At 41.6% G+C, this 19,927-nt stretch overlaps 1 protein-coding gene across 3 annotated transcripts in view; it reads left to right on the top strand.

Moving 5' to 3' along the window:
* EYA2 (EYA transcriptional coactivator and phosphatase 2) overlaps positions 1-19,927 on the top strand; it is a 247,930-nt gene that overhangs the window by 192,293 nt on the left and 35,710 nt on the right. For all 3 annotated transcript variants that reach the window (XM_027848711.1, XM_027848700.1, XM_027848704.1), the window contains one exon: positions 14,033-14,122. In XM_027848711.1, coding sequence (XP_027704512.1) covers positions 14,033-14,122 — 90 coding nt within the window. The remainder of the gene's footprint in view (positions 1-14,032; positions 14,123-19,927) is intronic.

Below are 19,927 nucleotides of genomic sequence, written 5' to 3'. Positions count from 1 at the left end.
TTAAACCCAATTAAAACCATTAAATTCTTTCTTTCAATGACAACTTTATTATTAAGAGCAAACCACAAGGAAGAGATTTCACTGGCAAAACCCTCCGTTGTGTGTTAATCCATCTCTAACCTCTGGCTGACACTTCCAATAGATAAACCCCATAGAATAGGAGGCTGATTTAATGAATAGCTTTAATTAATACTTTCTTCTTTGTGGCAGAGTAATTATTTGTTCAGCCTGTAAACAGCTACTTGGCAATGATTTTTAAAGATTTTATTAGTTTGAATGGTGAGGGGTTTTATGTGTGTGTATATTTACTTTTTTAAAATCTCAATTCAGAAGAGGTGTAGAAACACATTGTCCTTGGGTTTTGAATGTCAAGGTAATTGACACAGAAGAAAGAAGGAGACAAATGCAGGCTGCCTTTATTTGTTAAACATCTCATGGGTAGTCAGCTCTGCCCTTTGCTTAAAAGTCTGCAAGTCCCAACAGGGTCCCTGAAAGGCAGAAGCTTTGGAACTCTTAGCAGTCCTGATCCAGAGATGAGGGGGAAATGATTGGTGGTTGAGAGGCTGCCAAGGGGAACCGTCTGTCTCTTCTTCTCCCTTTCAACTTGCCATCATGTAGCAGCTGGCATCTGTGAAGACCCAGTCAACTGGAGAGTGTGACGCTTACAGGCAGCCATGAAGTGGCAAAGCTGGAAATTTGAAGCCTGCAAGTAAAAAAAAAAATCAGAATGGGCTGCTTTAGCCTTTGTTTGGTGAAAAAGGAGTCTCATCCCCCAGTAGGGAGAGGGGGGTGCGGTTGGAGTGTTGGGAGCTGATTCTTTAAACTCAGTTGTTCTCTATTGCTTTTTTTCATTAGACCCATACATACCATAACCCCCAGTAATTATCCCTCAACAAGCTAAGTAAGCAATTAGCCTTAAATTAGTAGGTACATCCTATAAGTTTGGAAGGTTTAAATGAAGTGGGAATTATCTCTAAATGCAGTCTTCTCTAGAGCCTTAGAGACCTCAGTAAATCTTTGCTGAATTGACAGAGCAAACTAGTGGGGAGAGGATGGGGGGGATGACTAAGTCATGCTGCAACAAATTATAGAATCACAGTTTTTGAGGTGAAAAGGGCCATAGAGATCATCTAAGTCAAAGGTTCTTAATCTTTTTGGTTTCATGGACCTCTTTGGCAGTATGGTAAAGCCTATGAATTTCCTCAGAATAATGTTTTTTAAATGCATAAAATAAAATATATAGTATTACAAAGGAAACCAATTATTTTGAAATAGTGAGCAAAAAAAATTACAATTCATAGACCCTCTTCCCCACTCATTAAGAACCCTTGACTCAACCCTAAGATATCCCCAGCAAGTGACTGTCCAACTTTTTAATTAATTCCCACATTCATTCAGTCATTTTATAGCAGTCAAATGACTTGCCCAAAGTCAGGCAAGTAGTGAGTATCAAAGCCCAAGTTCTCTGACTCCAGATCCAGCACTTTCCACTATAATTCATGAGATCAGTATTTATTGAGTACCTGCAAGGCATTATTCAGCATTAAAGTGAATACAGAAATCTATGAGATTATAATTGGGTAGGAAGAATAAAGCATGTTGACAGATAACCAAGCAAATGGCTTTAAGAGCCAGAGATCATTTCTATCTAAAGACTAGATTCAGATCTTACCTCTAGAGCTTAAACACATGTGACCTTGGGTAAGTTATTTAAACTCCAGTTTCCTCATCTGTAAAACAAGGGGGTCTTACTAGACAGCATCTGAAGCACCATGATCTTGTGATTGTTACGAAAGGTTTCACAGAGGAAGAAACGGGATCTGAGATTCGTTTTTGTATGGGTAGAATTTCATTGTGTATAGGTAGAATAGGCAAAAAAGGAAGATGAACATCTCAGGAAAAAGAAATGACCTAACCAAATGCATAGAGTCAGGAAAGATGTCCAGTTCTAGAGCCAGCTAGCAGAATGGTGGTGTAGAATGAGCAGTCACTTCATTTGGAATCAGAGGACCTGGGTTCAAATACCACCTATTCACCACCTGGGTGACCTTGGGCAAATCATGTCACTGCTCTCGTGTTCAATTGCTTCCTGTTTAAAATGGAGGGTTTGGGACAAATGTCCTGTAAAGGTTCTTTTAACACTCCATCCTGTGATTCTAAGTAAAGCTGAGTTGTACCAGAATACAGGGAGTATAGCGAAGGGAAAGGCTCGAGAGATTCATTAGTGCTAATTTATAGAGGGCCTTGAATATTAGATTGAAAAGCTTGGAGGGCCCAGATCTTGAAGAGATTCTGAGTGATTTAAGTATGAACCTAAAAACCCACATTCCCAGTATAGAATTTGAAAGACAGATATTTTATCATAGGATGAGGACAAGACATTAAATTTTAGGCAGTTTACAGTTCATTTGTCTCCATTCCCTAAAGTGTGGGCATGGGTGTATGTGTGGTGGCACAGAAGACTGAATGCCAGGCCTGGAAACAGGAGGACTCATCTTCCTAAATTTAAATCTGGCCTCAGACGCTTGCTAGCTATGTGTTCCTGGGCAAGTCACTTAACCCTGTTTGCCTCAGTTTTCTCATCTGTAAAATAAGCTGGAGAAGGAAATAGCTGACCACTCTAGTAGCTTGCCAAGAAAACCCCAATTGGGGTCACAAAGAATTGGACACAATTGAACAACCAACAAAATAATTATATGGGGGGGAGGGTATCTTCAAATTGCTGTTGTTTAAGAATCAGTCTTGGCTAACCAACCACTGAAATAACATGCAGTGGGGAGCCTAAACATAGTTCACCAGAGTAAGCTTTAAGTAAAAATGTTTAAAATGATGAAAGAAGACAGAGGGCTCAATAGACTTCTAAACTCTAAATCTATGTTCCTTTGAGAGTTTGAGTAAAAGTAACAGATTAATAAGATCATTGTATGTTAAAGCTGGGAGGGACCTTAGAATACAGGATGTCAAAGCAAGGGCTGGGGTGGGGGCGGGGGGAACTTTGAGATAACCTAGTCCTATTTATTTTACAGAGGTTGAAACTAAGGTTCAGAGGCAGCTAGGTGGCACAGTGGATAGACCTCCAGCCTTGGAATCAAGAGGACCTGAGTTCAAATGCAGCCTCAGAGACTTACCAGTTCTGTGACCCTGGGCAAGTCACTCAATCCCAATTGCAAAAGGAAGGAGGGAGGGAAGGAAGGAAAAAAGGAAGACTCAGAGAGGGAAATGAACTAGCCCTGGCTCCTGACTCCTAAACCTTTTCTTTCCTCTACATCAGGTAATCTCCCTGTTCAGTCAAGAAATATAGTAATGTTTGTGTTCCAAAGCAACCTAGTGAGAAGAGGGAAGGAAAAAACATTGGAGTCCTTCAAGGCAGATAAAAATAAGATTGAGAAGCAAATTAGAAAGAGCTCAGGATCCCCCATATTGCATTGCCTTCCACGTGGTGAGCACTTACTAAATATTTGCTGAATGACTAACAAATGGACCAGAAGGAATGATCACTGTACATTACAAACAGAAAGCTGAGTTCCAAAGAATCACCATGTAGAAAATCTGTTATTCCTGCAGAGAGCCTGGAAGGACAAGAGGAAGGACTTTGTGCCTGGAGCTTTCCAAAGATGAAGTAGGACTTACTTCACAGTCTGAGGATTGAGTGAGATAATGCGTGTAATAGGAGCTTTACAAACCAAAAAGTGCTATATATAAATGTCAGCTATTATCATTATTATTATTATCACTTCCAAGCTGTAGTCTGTCTAAGTTTTTAGAGCATGAATAAAACACCAATGGTGTTAATGAGTCTGCAAACAGACTTCATTTTGTATCAGCCATTCTGGTGCAATGCACTGTTTATTTTGAGTAGTAGAAGGCATATATCCACATTAGCTTAAAATGCACTCTATTTCCAAACATTGTTTCCTCACTTACAAACCGTGTACCATCATGTTCTTTATTTCTTTCAGTTTTATTTAAAGTACATGGAAAAGAAATTACTTAAATGCATTTTAGCACTCAGTTGGGGATGGGAGGAATAAACCATATATGTGATGGGAATGCATTTTCAAAAAAAACTGATGACATGGTATAGAGTGATTTGTAATAAAGGGAAGCTTAAAACCTATTTGGACCTGATTTCTGCAAAGCACTAGTATAGATTCTCTCTTAATGAAACTGACTCGAATAACCAAAGGTAATAGGTTATAGGCAGTTGTTTTATCAAAAAGTCTTAGGGCTAGAAGGAACCTCAGGGATCATCTAGTTCAGGGGTCAACAAAGGCTATCCTTTGCCTGTATATAAAAAGTGTTGGGTGGTTTTTTTTTTTTACGTTTCTAAATAAAGTTTTTTTTATGTAAAAACCATTCGTAGCTTAAGGGCCTAGTTTGCACACCCTTGATCGACCCTTTTCCCCCTCCTCCTTTTTACATATGTAATCCTGAAGATCTTTGTGCCAGCTCTCCTTCATAATGTTGAGTCAAGTCCTTAAAATAAAGCATTTGTCTTCCTCAGAGTTCCCGGGCAAGGCATTTTTCCAAAGCCATGGGCTTGAGCCTCCTTGTGATGCGTGATGTGTTCTCTCCAGTGTTAATCCCAAGCGATTAGCACTCCAGTTTCATTTAACCAATTATCTTTTACAAAGGAATATTTAGTGCTAAAATATTTCAAGACTAGAAATTATAAAGCATTTTCCACAGAACCAGAGATGGGGAGTAGAGAGAAGGGGTCACACTCTCCCATATTTCACAATCCCTGGGAAGAGTGGGCTCACACTTAAAGCATTTGCCTCATAAAGTTCACATCCAGGGGCAGCTCAGTGGCACAGTGGATAGAGCACCAGCCCTGGAGTCAGGAGGACCTGAGTTCAAATCCAGCCTCAGACATGACACTTACTAGCTGTGTGACCCTGGGCAAGTCACTTAACCCTGATTGCCTCACCAAAAAGCAAAAAAAAAACCATTCACATCTCAATGCAACCAACTATTGGGTGCATCTGCTCCTTTGTTATAGCTGGGTTGGGTCAAACAGGTCATTCTTCAGGGCCTTAGCTGCTACTTGACCTGGATTCAGCCTCCACAAACCTAGGCAGGGGCTTCAACTCCCAGACTTCTACCACATGCTATTCCAATCCCTTAAAGCTCATAAGGACATAGCTGTCTCCAATACTCTTGCACCTAAAAGCAAGGAGAATAGACATAAGAGAAAAGCAATAGCAGGGCTATGTACTGCTGGGCCAAGGGTTGGCAGCCTTTGTAGGAAGATAAAGGTCTAAGATCTCTCTCCCCAACAAAGGCTTACACCAGTTCTTGCCTCCTCACTCAAAAACAGCCAGGCAGGAAAGAGAAAGAGCCTTTGATAATTAGTACCTCTTAGAAACATGCTGGTTTCAGCTCAGCAGCCAATCAAAAGTTTCTCTCTTTTTCACATTATAAACAGACTGGAAACAATACCTATGCATGCTCCATTCCAGATGGGGTTTGAAAGAAGTGCTGAGTTTTGTGATATTATCTGTGAGCATTGTAGCAGTTCATTATGGGGAGATTTCTGAAGGCCAGAGGAATTAAGGAAAGCTTCTTGGAACTGGACCTTGGAGGACCAGATTGACAAGGGACTCAGCCATGGCATAAATGGATCAGTTGTCAGAGCTAGGGGTATTTTGCCTGGAAAATGAAAGGGAGTACATGATTATACTTGAAATGTTTGAGTGGTTGTCACAGAGCAGAGGGATTAGACCTGCTCTTCTTGGACCCAGAGGGCAGAATTAGGAACTGATGGGAGATAGATTTGTGTATAATATAAGGAAGCTAGCACTCAGAGCTGTCCAAATGCAGAATGCTGTCACTGGCAAGATGTAAGTAAAAGCTGTGTCCACTTTTTTTTTTTTTTTTGGTGAGGCAATTGGGATTGAGTGACTTGCCCAGGGTCACACAGCTAGTAAGTGTCAAGTGTCTGAGGCCAGATTTGAACTCAGGTTCTCCTGACTCCAAGACTGGAGCTCTATCCACTGCACCACCTAGCTGCCCCTGTGTGTCCACTTTTAAAGGATTTTATAGAAGGAATTCTTGGTCAGCTTCAGGTTCTTTGAGACACCCCCTAAAGTCCCTTTCAACTATGAGATTCTCTAATTCCACAATTCAAGGGAAAGTCACTTCCCCTGCCTGTTCCTTAGTTCCTTTTTTGAGGAAACGTGTCAAATAAAATGTAGCATCAGAAACATTGGAGGTGGAACTTCCATGTTAAATAAGACATCGGTTTTAGCTGTTTTTTCCCAAGGGAATTATAAGCGTGGCATTTGGGTGTTGGTTTGGTTCCATCATATTCCCTGCTTCAGACAAGTTTCTTTCATCTTAAATTGAGTTCCTTGTTTGAAATGGTCACTGGAGCAACATAGTATACTAGGAAGAGCCACCGGACTGGGAGTCAGGAGACCTGGATTCAAGTTTTGACTGAGCCATGTGATAATTAAGACTTTGATTGCTGAACCAGCAAAATAGTTCAGCACTTGGGATACAGAGAAAGGCAAAAAAAAAAAAAAAATCATCCCTGCCCTCAAGGAGCTTGCATTCTAATAATGTAGACAGCATGCAAAAAATTATACATAGAAGATATATACAGTGGAAGTGAAAAGTAATATTCAAGGGGAGACTTGGAGTGGGGGAATCATGAAGGGCATTCTGCAGAAGGTGAGATTTGAGCTGAATCTTGAAGGAAGCCAGGAAGCTGAAAGGCAGAGATAAGGAGGGAAAACGTTCCAAGCATGGAGGGTGGACAGAGGCAGGAGACAGAATGTCATGTTCAAGGAACAGCACCAGTGCTGCTGAATTAGAGAGGGGCAGAGGGGAGTATAAAGTAAGAAGTCTGGAAAGTAGAAAGGAGCCAAGTTGAGAAGATCTTTAAATGCCAGAGGTAATAGGGAGCCAATGGTATTTATCGAATAGGGAGAAATGACATAGTGACACCTGCCCTTTAGGAAAATCACTTTGGCAGCACAGTGGAGGCTGGATGGGAATGGGGAGAAAGTGAGGGGGGGGAGACCAAGCAGGATTGCACTGCTTTCATTACGAGCCTCACAGAGTTGTTATGTAGAAAGCATTTTGTAAACTATCCATGCTCTAAGTATATAGTGCAAGCTATTGACTTGGCCTGGGGTGGATTAAAGATGCCTGATGAGGAGCTACCCCATCTGACTCTTAGCATCAGTGATCCCAAACAGAAACGGAGCAGCTCAGCTGCATTAAGGAAAATTGGATGTCAGAAAGGTCTGGGCATGTTTGCTGGGGAGAGAGCTTCAGGCTTCCTTGGCCCTCTCAGACTGCGTGCAAGGGAGCCTCGGGCACAGCTCATCTGTACAGAAAAGTCTCTTATGGCCTCATTCTGTTCAGCTAGAGCTCACTAGAAGACCGAGATATCATGGTTATGTAAATCAGAATGGAGGGAGGAAGCCGGAAGAAGGAAAAAGAAAGAAAAAAGCAATAGTGTTCTGAATTTATCTTAAGGTAGAATAGCAGCGTGCCTCACTTTGCACAATGAGCATTTCCCTAAAAGGGACAGGGCTGAGGCCTGTGATTTCAGTATTAAAGGGTCCTTCCAGAAAGGAAGAGAGAAAGGAAACTCCCCTTTATCTGTGCAGGTGGGGTTCCTTCTCTCCAACTTATACTCTGGGAGAGTTGTCTAAAGCACTGAAAGTTTAAGTGACTTGTCCTAGGTTATGGCCATTATAGGATAGAGGCAAGACTTGAACTCAGATCTTTCTGGTTCTATGACCAATTCTTTATCCACTGTGCCATATTCCTCTGTCCCTGATAAGTGGTGTGGTAAATCACATTTTGGGAAACATAATATGAATAATGATTGATAGATAGATGTAAAGATAGATGGGACGGATGGGAAGGGAGGGGGAGAGAAAAGAAGCCAAGGAGGAGGGAGAAACAGAAGAAGAAAGAGATTGGGGGGGGAGAAATAGGGAGGGAGAAACAGATAAAGAGAGAGACAGAGAGAAAGAGATAGTAGACCTATGCCTGTGATGTCACTGGTTTAGAGGACTCCCTAGAAAGAAAATTCCCTACTTCCTAATGCAGGTTAACACCTCTATAACTTTTTAGAGTGTGGCCTAGAAAAGAGTATGGCATGAACCAAATTAAAATATAGCTAAGAAATGTTTAACAAAATTAATAAAAATACAATAGAAAATAGACAATGTTGATATGTGGTTTTCTAAGTCAAAATACCTCCTGCAGGGATCCTCATATACGGTTTTGGGGCACCTTGAGTTTGACATGACTGATGTAGAGTGCTGAGATGTTAAATGACTTGTCTTAAGTCATCACCAGAAATAGGATTTAAATCCAGATTCTCCTTTTTCCAAGGCCAACTCTCTATCCACTCAACCATGTATTTGTATACATATATGTGTGTATATATATGTGTGTATATAAATGCACCAAAGACATTTGATATCTTTTTAAGGGGACAGATCTCACAGTGAATCTCTTGGCAAAATAGGAAACCTTTTTTTTTAACTAATGAATTCGAAGAAAGCCAACATGATATGGTAAAAATGTCACTGGATTGAGTCCAGGGAATCAAAGTCCTAGTCCCACCTGTGCCCCCACCCTCTGTCTGATTTGGGATAATTATAACAACAACAATGCATCCATTCTCAGAGATCCATGATTTCATTGTGTGGGTGCTTGTCCAGCCCACCCAGACCACAACCCCTCTGTGACTTGGTGGATCAACTTCAAAAGTTGCTGTGGCCAAAAGAGCCATCATCCCATAGATGAAACTTCTCTGAATTGAATTAATCTGGTCCGTGAATGACAGATCAGCATGATTGCCAAGCTCGTACTTGAAATCTTCTCAGCTTGGTAGGATGGAGAGAGTTCATGCTCGGGTGGTTTAGCTTTTGAAGACTCAGAATGAGCTTCATGCCTAAGTGAGGCATCAGAAGAGGGCTTTAATAGAAAGAGGAGGAGGAGGAGGAAGAACACTCCCATTTTTACAGCACTTGAAGATTTGCTGTGGACTTTCTTCAACACCATATGCATTACAGCAAGTCACCTCCTATCTCTGAGTCTCAGTTTCCTTAACTGTAACATGAAGGTATTTGGACCATCCCTGGCATTTTTATGTCCTAAGGTCTCTTACAGCTCTGATATTCTAGGTTCCAAGATCCTTTCTGGTTCTAACATTCTAAGATGTATGTGTTCTCAGGCACCTTGTAGCTCTAATATCCAAGAATCATAATTGCTTTCCAACCTTTCTGTTTTATGGTACACGTCTATAACATGATCAGGATTCTTTCAAGCTACTTGTAAAATCCAGGAATCTTTTTTTTTCCCTTTTTCCCTTTGTCTCATAATAATAATAGCTAACATTTATATAGTGTTTTCTATGTGCCAGGTACTGTATAAGTGATTTACAGTTATTATCTTATTTGTTCCTCACCACAACTCCACGTGGTAGGTGCTATTATTATCCCCATTTTACAGATGAGGAAAGTGCAGCATAGAGTGGTAGGTTAATAAGTAGAAAAACTAGGATGCTGCTACAATTGCATTAAAGTTTTTCAGAAAGGCATTCTTTTTTCAAAAGAGAAAGAAAACATCTAAAGCTTTTGGAACTCACTTATTGTATGTGTTAAAATTTTTTGCTTTATATCAGATTTTTTAAAACAAAAACAAATCAAGGGACTGTCTTCCGCCCTTTGAATCCTCTCAGTCACCAGACATTCAGCTGCAGCTTCCAAACTCCGCCAGACCTCATGTTACACCATCACGTACCCTCTTCTTCAGTTCAGACTCTTGGCATGGTCCATATGGTAGAGGCCACAGCCATTCTCCTTTAATTAAAGAGAACTTTAGAAAGAATGCGTAATAATTAGGTTAGTGTGCAGTATGCCGTTCATGTCAGCAGCATCTGCCATGAAGGTTGATTGAGATGAACTCCGTTCTCAACAATTGGGCTTTCCAGTTAGACTTCTTACACTAATGCATTACTGACCATACCATTGCAAAAACAGGACTCCGCTGAAATCTGCAGAAAATTAGAGGAAAGTCTACCAAATCTACAATGTCTTAGCATGATTTATACCTTCCCTGGGAGAGAGCCACCCACATGCATTCAGGCAAAACAAAGATGAGCTTTCCCCCCATCCTTAGAAGGATGAATTACAAATTAAAGCCTGTTGTGGAAACTCTCTTGTCCCAGCTCTGTTCTGGTTTAAATTGGTTTAAAAAGAGGGGGGGTGGCAATCAAGCTCTGTTGGTTCGTCTTAGGAAATTAACCACTGCAATTTTTTTGTAGCTGAAAAATATTTAATGATTAAGAAAATAGTTTTCATGTGAGTGGCATCTTAAACTGTTCTTGCGGCTTCTGATTCTTGGCTCCTAGGCTAGGTTTGTTGGAATAAGGTTTATGTCATTTAAGGGTGCCAGAGAAACAGGCTTGAGTTGAGGTAAAACTTTGATTTTTTTTCCTGGGGGTGTGGGGTGAGAATTATCTTCCATTCATTAATCGTAGAAAATAGTGCAGAAAGATATTATTTTAGGCTTTATTTGACTAGGACAAGTACTACATCAGAGAGAGGATTATCTCCCTTATAACTATAAGGGTCAGTTTATCAAAGGTCAGGACAGAGGTTTGTGAACTGTCCATTTATCAAGCTAAAGAACTACATTAGGGATCTTTTTCAATAGTGGGCAGCTGTGTACTCTGGGCACTGTTACAAGCCATTCGTGCCTGGCTACCAATAAAAAGTGAAACTTGTGTCTTTATTGTAGGGCTTCTCCAAAGGTATTTTATACGGTCATCTCACTTTGCTGTCTCTCATCTTTGTTCTGCCTTTGATGCTTGGCATGGGTTCCTTCCTCTGCCATCTCTACCTTTTGGCTCAGCTCAGATTCTCTGTGCTCCTGTAATACAAAAGTGTTTACAAATACAAGGAGTCCCCAAAGTCTTAGTTCAATAAAGTATTTAAGTTATTAAAGCTTGAAACTGAACAAAGATTTTTGGGACACCTTGTGTTATCCCTTTTTATTTTCACAACAACCCTGGGAGGGAGGTAGATGGAATTATTATCCCCATTTTACAGATGATATAACTGAGACAGATAAAGGTTAAGTGACTTGTCTAGCACCACACAGCTGGGAAGTGTCTGAGATAAGATTTGAAAACTCAAGCCTTCCCAACTTGGAGCACTCTGTCTCCTATGGCCACCTAGGTGGCCTCAGGTTTGAAATGCGATATGTGCCGTCAGACATGTCTAACACAACTCTTTTGCTTAATTGTACTTCTTTGTTAGAAGAAAGCTTTCTTGGGGGGAAATAAAGGGGTTTGAGGTATCAGGAAATTACGTAACAAGATTTTTAAAATTATTAATAGAATGTGAATTTCTTGAGGAAGGGGAGCATTCCATGTTTGTCTTTGAATCCTTAGTACCATGCCTGGCAACATACTAAGCACTTAATCAATGCTTGCTGAATGCTAAGTATAGATTTATTAATTAAGGACCTGCAGGGCCTCCAAGTCATCATGTCATAGAGTGAAAAAACCACTCAATGTTGTAGTGGACTCCACCGGACATGGAGTCATGAAGATTTAGGTTCAGATCCTGCCTCAGATACCTACCAACTGTGTGACCCTAGGCAAGTCACTTAACTTTTCACTGCCTCATTTTTCTCATCTGTAAAACGGACTCAGTGACTTCTAAGGTCCCTTCCTTAGAAGAGTCCCTAAGATCTAAATTTATGATGTTACATATAAAAGTCAGAAAGTCACTTAACTTCTGAGCCTCAGCTTCCTCATCTAGAAAATGAGGATAATAATACTCCCTTTCCCTTACCTCCTAGGGCTATTATGAGGAATTCACTCTATAAGCTGTGGTTGTTCATGGCATCAGCCATCATCATAGGACTAGAAATGAAGCAGGTCTGGGAGATTGGATTGCACGTGTGGACTGAGCCCAGGACTCAAACCGGAGTTTGCTTTTGTTGTTGTTGTTGAGTCATTTTTCAGTTGTATCTGCCTCTTCATGACCCCATTTGGAGTTTTCTTGGCAAAGATACTGGAGTGGTTTGCCATTTCCTTCTCCAGCTCCTTTTACAGATGAGGAAACTGAGGCAAACAGGATTCAGTGACTTGCCCAGGGTCACACAGCTAGTCAAGTGTCTGAGGCTGGATTTGAACTCACGGAGAAGAGTCATCTTGACTTCAGGACCAGTCCTTGTAGTTTACTTTTATTCCTAGATAAAAATCCATCTTGTTCCTTGACTTTTTTGTTATCACCATCTCATGAGAATTCATGTTTCTCTAATGTTTTAATCTTTTCAGAGTACTTTCCTCACAACAACCCTGAAAAGTAGGAAGTACAAGGTATTATTATCCTTATTTTACCAAACAGGGAACAGGCTCATAGAGAGGAAGTGAGGAGCCCTGGCTGCTGGCGAATATCAGAGCCAGGACCCAAATCTTTGGATCCACGCTGGGGCACACCTTCCATTGTGCTGTGTTAATTTTCCTCTGCCCCTTTTGGCAACAAGTCCTGGGCTAGAAAATACCCAGGAAATGTTCTGGTAGATTAGGGAATGGCTCATGTTTACAAGCCCATGCACTCACCCAAAAGAAATTGTGCTTGAGGAAAGGATAATTGGTTTGGCTCTCTCTAATGCAGGGTGTCTTGATCTTTTTTGTGTCAGGGACCCCTCTGGAGGTCTGGTGAAGCCTATAGGTCCCTTCTTAGAATCATGTTTTTAAATACACAGAATAAAATATGTAAGATTACTAGGGAACGCAATTATATTCAAATAGAGTTATCAAAATTCTTTAAAACTTGCTTAAAAAAATTAAGAACTGCTCTACATCATGAATTAAAATGCCCTAAGACCTTTCCCTGGATTACAAAATGATCCTTTTCCAGGGCATAAAAGTTTTGTTTTCTTCCTTTCTCAGTTTAAAAAAAAAAAACCCTCTCTTCCTTCGCACCACCACCATCACCACCACTTCTGGACTAGGAGGAGGCAGTATGGATGCAAAGCTCTGCCTGTATTTGTCTACATGAGGTCTTTTGTTTAATGGGGATCCTCTGGAGATGCTTCTTTGCAACCTAAGTGTGTTAAATCAAGTTTTCTCATGTATTTGGAGAGGAAAAAAACCAGAGCCTAGGGATAGGTGGGGAGAATAGAAGAAAGAGACAATTCTAAGGAGATAATGCAATTGGAATGCCAGTATCACTGCCTCCCATTTCACCTAGCTTTCTCCAAGACTCAGCTCAATTTGTACATCCCTATTTAGAATCTGCCACCACCCCACCCCCCAGTTGCTCTTGTTCTTCCTCTAATTATCTTGTGTTTTCTTATGTATGTAACATGTTGTATCCCCAAAGTAAAATGTAAACTCCTTGAGGGCAGGGACTTTTTGTTTTGTTTTGTCTTGCCTTTGTATTATCCAGAGCCTCACACAGTGCTTTGCACATCCTAAATCCTTATTGAGTTGAGTAAAATTGAACAAACTAGGTTGTGCTGCAAATGAACTTGCACTCGGCATCAGGAAAACCTGCATTCAAATTCTGCCTCAGACTCCAGCTGGGTCACGCTTTCTTCCAAACCTCAGTTCCCTCATCTGCAAAAATGAGGAGGTCAGAATCCTTCCCTTCCAGCTCTAAATTTACGATCATCTGATCCTAAGGTATAAAGAATGACAAGAGGTTGTGGGAGGGGTTGGTTAAGAGGGCTTTCTTTTCTGGAAAATTCTTTGCTTCATTCCTGGGAGCGACTGAAAAACCAGAAGCATTCCTGGGGAGACGTAGACAACAAAGAGGGTGAAAAAGAAAGGGTGGAAGAACAGGACTGAGATACTGGAACTTGTTCAGTATTATCACCCTAATCCTGACAGGAAGCAGGTTTAGGCTGCGCTTGAACCGTGTAGATTAGAAGAGACCACAGACGAGCTTTCAGAAGACAGTGGGGGAGAGGCAAAGATTCAGATCACTGAAGACTCCATTTGTGTATGTGTGTTTTTTTCTCCCCCTCTTTTGTCTAACAGGATACCACTACATCTGTGAGGATCGGCCTGATGATGGAAGAGATGATTTTCAACCTTGCAGATACACATCTGTTTTTTAATGACCTGGAGGTTGGTAGCCGCTTATTCTACTCAATATTTGGGTATTTAATCACCTGCATCTGGTTTGGGGAGAGATGCTGCTTTTGGGGGGCCTGAAACTTTTGCCAGTGACCCCCAAGAAGACACTTAATGACAGCCAGGGATGGCTTATTGGAAACACACTTTGCCAGATTATCTCCCGGACTTCCTTGTTCTATTAATGACTCTCTCCGGTGTGCAAGGCATCAATGTCAATGGGCAGTCTGGCTAATCTAATAATAGCAACATAGCTCTTCCTCCTGAAATTTGCTGTTTAATAAGTTTATTAAACTAAATTAGTGCAGATCCTCCCAGATCAGAAATAATTAGCTCTGGGTCCAGGATGGAAGCTTTTAAAAACAAGTTTTCATTCTTGTCTACAGCATGTTCTACAGGCCAGAAGCAAAGAACAAAAAGAAAAAATTACTCACTTAAAGTATTAGTCTTATGGGCTGTCTGACCCCTGAGAAATGTTGAAGGGTGATAGAAAAGAAATGAAGAGAGGATTTTGAGATAAAGATAGGATAACACCCAGTAAAGGGCCTGGTTTTAAAATCTTATGACTTTGTGGGGAATAGAGCTCATAGGATCATAGCTCCAGAGTTGAAAGGCATGTCAGAGGCTGTCTGGTTTAATCTCATCATTTTACAGATGAGGAAACTGAGGCCCAGGGAGTTTAAGTGACTTGCCCAAGGTCCCAGAGATGGTATGGTTGAATTACTATATCAGATGGTTAAAATGAGAGAGATGGACAGACAGACAGACAGACTGACTTAAGTTTGCATTTGCGTGGCATTTTATATTTAAAAAATTTTTACATCTCATTTGATTCTCAAAACTGCCACCTGAAGCATACACTGTAGGGTTTAAATGATTTGTCTGTAGTCACACAACTTGATGTCATGGTCCTCTTCGAGAATGAAGGATGAACAACAATAACAACACAGCTAATAAATGTTGAAGACAGGATTCGAAACTTGGTCTCTTCTGACCCCAAGTCCAACCTCCTTCCTGTTACAGTGAGCAGCATGGGGAATATGAGATTAACTGCCTCGTTCAACAAACACTTATTGAGTCCCTACTCCATGCAGGTCCCTTGTAAACCCAATGTTACAGGGAACCCAGAAATGAATGCTGTGCTCCATCGTAGTCTATATTCTGGTAGAAGAGATGTGAGAGGGATCCAGTAGTGATCAGGAGAGTTCATAGGAGAAATGGCAATAAGAATTTAAGGTAGTATGGTGGCTAGAGTGCTATACTTGGAGTCAAAAGTCCTGAATTCAAATCCTGCCTCAGGTACTTACTAGCTTTGTGATCTTGGATAACCTCTCAGATCTCAGTTTCCTCCTTTGTCAGATTGGAATAATAATATTCACAATCAGTAGCTCAGGGGCTTGTTGGGAAGAAGGCACTTAGTAAACTAGTAACTGCTTTATAAATGTTTGGTGGTTGCTGTTACTACTAATGATTATGGATAATATAATAACTATGTATATTCTGTTATAGCATATAAGTTTGTAAGGCTTGAAAGATGATTTTACATGAATTTCCTTATTGGAGATCCCTTTGATTAAAACATAAAAGTGTGCCAAAATAGCTTGTACAAAATATTAACTGTAAGGAGCATTTCAGGAGGAAAGGGTTTATTGAGGCACAGAGCAAAAGAGGTCAAGCTCAAATAAAAATTAATCTCTTCAGGAGGAATATTGACTTAGAAAACCACAAATTAACATTATCTGTGATGTATTTTTATTTATTTTGTTAAGCATTTCCCCATTGCATTTTAATCTGGATCGGCAGCAGGGGATTTTTGCAAGTGGTAACTTTGGGAAGACTTCCTGGGGGAAGAACAGTTGGAACTGAATGCTGATCATGATGGTGGTGGTGAAGGTGATGGGGATGGGATGACTTAGTCTGATAATCCTTCTGCTGTTGTCTAGTGCTTTACATCATACAGTGCTCTCTCAATCCTTCCTACAAGCGTGTAAGGACAGATCTGATTTCCCCCGTTTTCCAAAAAGGAAACAGATGCACGGAGAGTCCTTGGAACTGGAGCTAGTGAAGACCTTAGAGATGATTAAGTCCCATCCCCCCCTCCATCATCTTGTCCACAAGAGATCCAAAAAAGGGAAGCGACTTAGCCAGGGCCACAGAAGTTTAGGGCAGAGCCAAAGCAAGAAGCTGAGTCCCGCTCCATTAGGCAAAGATAAAGTGACTTGCCCAGGTCACACACATAGTGCTGGGCTCTGGGATTTGACTCCAAGCTGAGTCTTCTTTCTGTCACATTCTCTGAGTTCTCATTCTGTAGAACGTGGTAGGAATGAAGCAAAAGGAGCACCCTTGGACTGGGGAAAGTCCTATAGGACTATGTCTTTCTGGGCAGGAGTCAGGGGGAGGAACCATCTGTAATTACAGTATTATAATTTACTTTCAAATGCCCATGAGGAAAAGAAAAAAAAAATATTTTAAAAGAAAAGGAAAGGGGGGCAGCTAGGTGGCGCAGTGGATAGAGCACCGGCCCTGGATTCAGGAGGACCTGAGTTCAAATCCAGCCTCAGACACATAACGCTTACTTAGCTGTGTAACCCTGGGCAAGTCACTTAACCCCATTGCCTAGCCAAAAAAAAAGAAAGAAAGAAAGAAAAGAAAAGGAAAGGGCAGAAACAGAGTGGGTGTAGTCGATTTGGACTTCACTCCAGACTGGGCTAGGTCCCCTGGGAGATGCTCATTATGGGCATTAGAGGGAGGTAGCTTTAACTAGTGTAGTATCTCCTGGACCCTGGAGGGTAGGAAGCTAAGGAGTATCTAAGTCTGGCCCTGGGCAGAAAAGTTTCCCCTGAGACCAGCAAAGTGTGAAAGTTAGTGACTTTTCAGGTTGTAACCACAAGTTACAAATATAGAAAAGCTATCTGTGATCATGAGAGATGAGAAAATGTTCTTCATTCACTCTGGGGCCAAGTCATATGAGCCTGGAGCTCAGTGGGTGCCCATTTTCAATAGACACCATAGCAGATGCCAGAAACAGCATGAAAAGAATGGTTCCCACCCTGCTAGAGAGCACCTCCCTGCCATGACCTCTGACCTCAAAGCAGAGGGAAGTTTCTTCAGTTTGTATTTAACCATTAAAGTCAGCCCTACTGCTGGCCTGAACCAGCAGTCAAACCTGCCTTCCAAATGGATGGTTAAAAACACTGGCCTTCAGTTCTGCCAACTAACAGACTGTGCAACTTTAGTCAAATCACTTCATTTCTTGGAACCACAATTTCCTCATCTAGAAAATGGGAATAATAATCCTGACAATACATACCTAAAAGTTGTGGTGTGAGGATTGAGTAAGATAATATATGGGAAGCATTTTGTAAGCTAAAAGGCCTCTGCAAATGGCAAGCTGCTGATATTATTATAATTAATAATAATAACTACATTTATATAGCACTTTAAGCTTTATAAATTACTATTATATATATTATCAGACCCTTATTCCCATTTTACAAATGTGAAAACTGAGATCAGATGGGTTAGGCACTTTACCCAGGGTCACACAGCTAGGAAGTGTCAGAAGTGTCCTAGAGTACCCTGGTGGGTACTCTGCCCACCAATAAGCACTCAATCAGTCAAGAAGCATTTATTCATCACCTACTGTATGCTAGGCCTTGTACTCGATACTAAGGGGCTACAAAGATAAGAAATGAAATAGTCTCTTGCTCTCAAGGAGCATATGGGGGAAACAACATGTATACACATAAACGTAGGTGAAATATACATAAAGAAAATGAAAGGTAATTTCAGGAAGAAATACCATCACCCAGAAACATCAAGTGACTTTCTAGGTGAGCTATCTCTTGAGCTGAGCCTTGAAGAAAGGTAGCGATTCTCCCCTGAAGCCCTCCTCTGATGCTTTGTTGTGGCTCTGGAGGTGACCTTGAGTTTCTCTAGGCTATGCTAGCAGAGAACCAAGCTGCAACAGGCTCAAACAAGCTGGGAAGACTTTGACTGCCGGCCGAGCAGCAGACTCTGCGTCAATCTTCCAGGTACTAGTCTAACTAAATGCAGAGAAGATCGTCACCAGACTGTCGACTGCAGCGGTCCCCAAAGACCATGGAGGGATTGTCGTCAGAGTCAGTGAAGGCAATGGTCATACCTGTTAAATCCTTGATCTTTTTGGAGTATAGAGGTAAACCAGAGACCAGGGACCTTATGTATAGGTAGACACAGAAGGGATTTTGTGATTTCTTCCTTGCAATGAATTTCATGGGTCCCAAAGAAACACCTTCTTTAAAAGATCCGGATTGGCTATTGGTGCTGTGCTGTGAAGCTTGTTTGTTTTTATTTTCTGAACTTAAAAAAAAAAATGTCCCCACTGCCAAGGGGCCCTAGGGGCATCTACACAGAATTGAAACCGCATAATGTTATTTAAAAGTTAAAACATACACAACGAAAAACACATTTTTTTTAAAATGCCCAACAGCCCACAACCAGCGCCATGTAGCCCCCCATTGGAATTCAGACAGGAGCCACATGTAGCTTCTCCTTGCACACTAGCCCAGGAAGAGAGATTTAAATCAAGACCATACTCATGAGTATGGATGGGGCTGATAGCAGTGTTGGAAGGGGGAGGAGGGGGCCAGACTGAAAAGTCAGAGACCCACATTCTAGGCCAGGATCTGCCACTAACTAATATATAGGTAAATCATTTCCCCTCCCTGGGCCTTTGTTTCCCCATCAGTAAAATAAGGTGGTTGGATCAGATGACCTTTGAAGTCTCTTCCGGCTCTGAGAGTCTATGATCTAGGGCAGCTAGAGCAAGTCGTTACTGCTCTAATCTCTAAGTATCAAGCAGGCAGCAAAACTGTTAATAAGCGTTTATTAAGCACTTACTCTATGCCAGGTATGGTGATGAACTACAAGAAGCCATGCCCCCACCCAAAAGTCAGAAATAAGGGACAGAGGGAGAGGTTATGGGAAGATTATCTGAAAAGAACATTCTGCCCCGATCAGGTGCAATTGGTCTAACCAGTTGTCTGGAAGGAGTGGGGGAGTGAGGATGGACATAGATTAGGAGAGGGAAAAGGAAGCTGGAGGTGGTGGTGTTAAAGAGGGAGATGGGGTGGAGAGAGAAGATAACGAGCAGCAGTCTGGCAGTGCACCAGAAGAAGGAGGGATTTCCAAGAGGAGGAAGCTTGCCCTCCTGTCGGTTGCACCCTGGGGCAGAATCTGCCCAAATTATGGCCCTGACAACTGGCAATGTCCCCTTTCTCTTTCAGCCCAGTCTTGAATAGCTGAGGAAAATGGGAACATTAGCTTCTCCAGACTTCATAAAGATGGTGTCTGTTTCAATTTTGGCTACTGGGTTTGGGAACAAAGGAGAAGTGCCAGAAATGGTGAAGGAATTTAACCCCCAAATCATTGTTCTGGCTCAGCTGTTAAGTGCCTGAATGTCCCTGCTACAGGAGAAAAGTGAAAATCACTTTTAGGAATATCTCTTTCTTTTGTTTGGCTGGCAGACTGATTCATCTCAGTCCATTCCTTCCTGTACTCAGGTTCTCCAGTGCCTCCTCCTTCATGGCATAGTCTCTGGCAAGTCTTAAGACAGCCAGAGGAGCCTTGAGTGGAAGTCTGGCAATAAATGACTCTGTTCCCTGAGGACCAGCCTCTCTGAATGAAGGGAGATTCATCAGCAGAGGTCTAGTCACCAAGGAATGAAACCTTAATGGCTGTGGCAGCTTCCAGAGACTGCCTGCTAAAACGTAGAGGAGCTATGCTGTGCCATAGTGTGGGGGGGGGGGGGGAGGGGGG

This window comes from Vombatus ursinus, unplaced genomic scaffold (genome assembly GCF_900497805.2).
Source record: "Vombatus ursinus unplaced genomic scaffold, bare-nosed wombat genome assembly UNPS02000580.1, whole genome shotgun sequence".
NCBI classification, from domain to species: Eukaryota; Metazoa; Chordata; class Mammalia; order Diprotodontia; family Vombatidae; genus Vombatus; species Vombatus ursinus.
The sequence above is the reverse complement of the archived record's forward strand: the minus strand, read 5'-3'. Positions and strand labels throughout refer to the sequence as shown.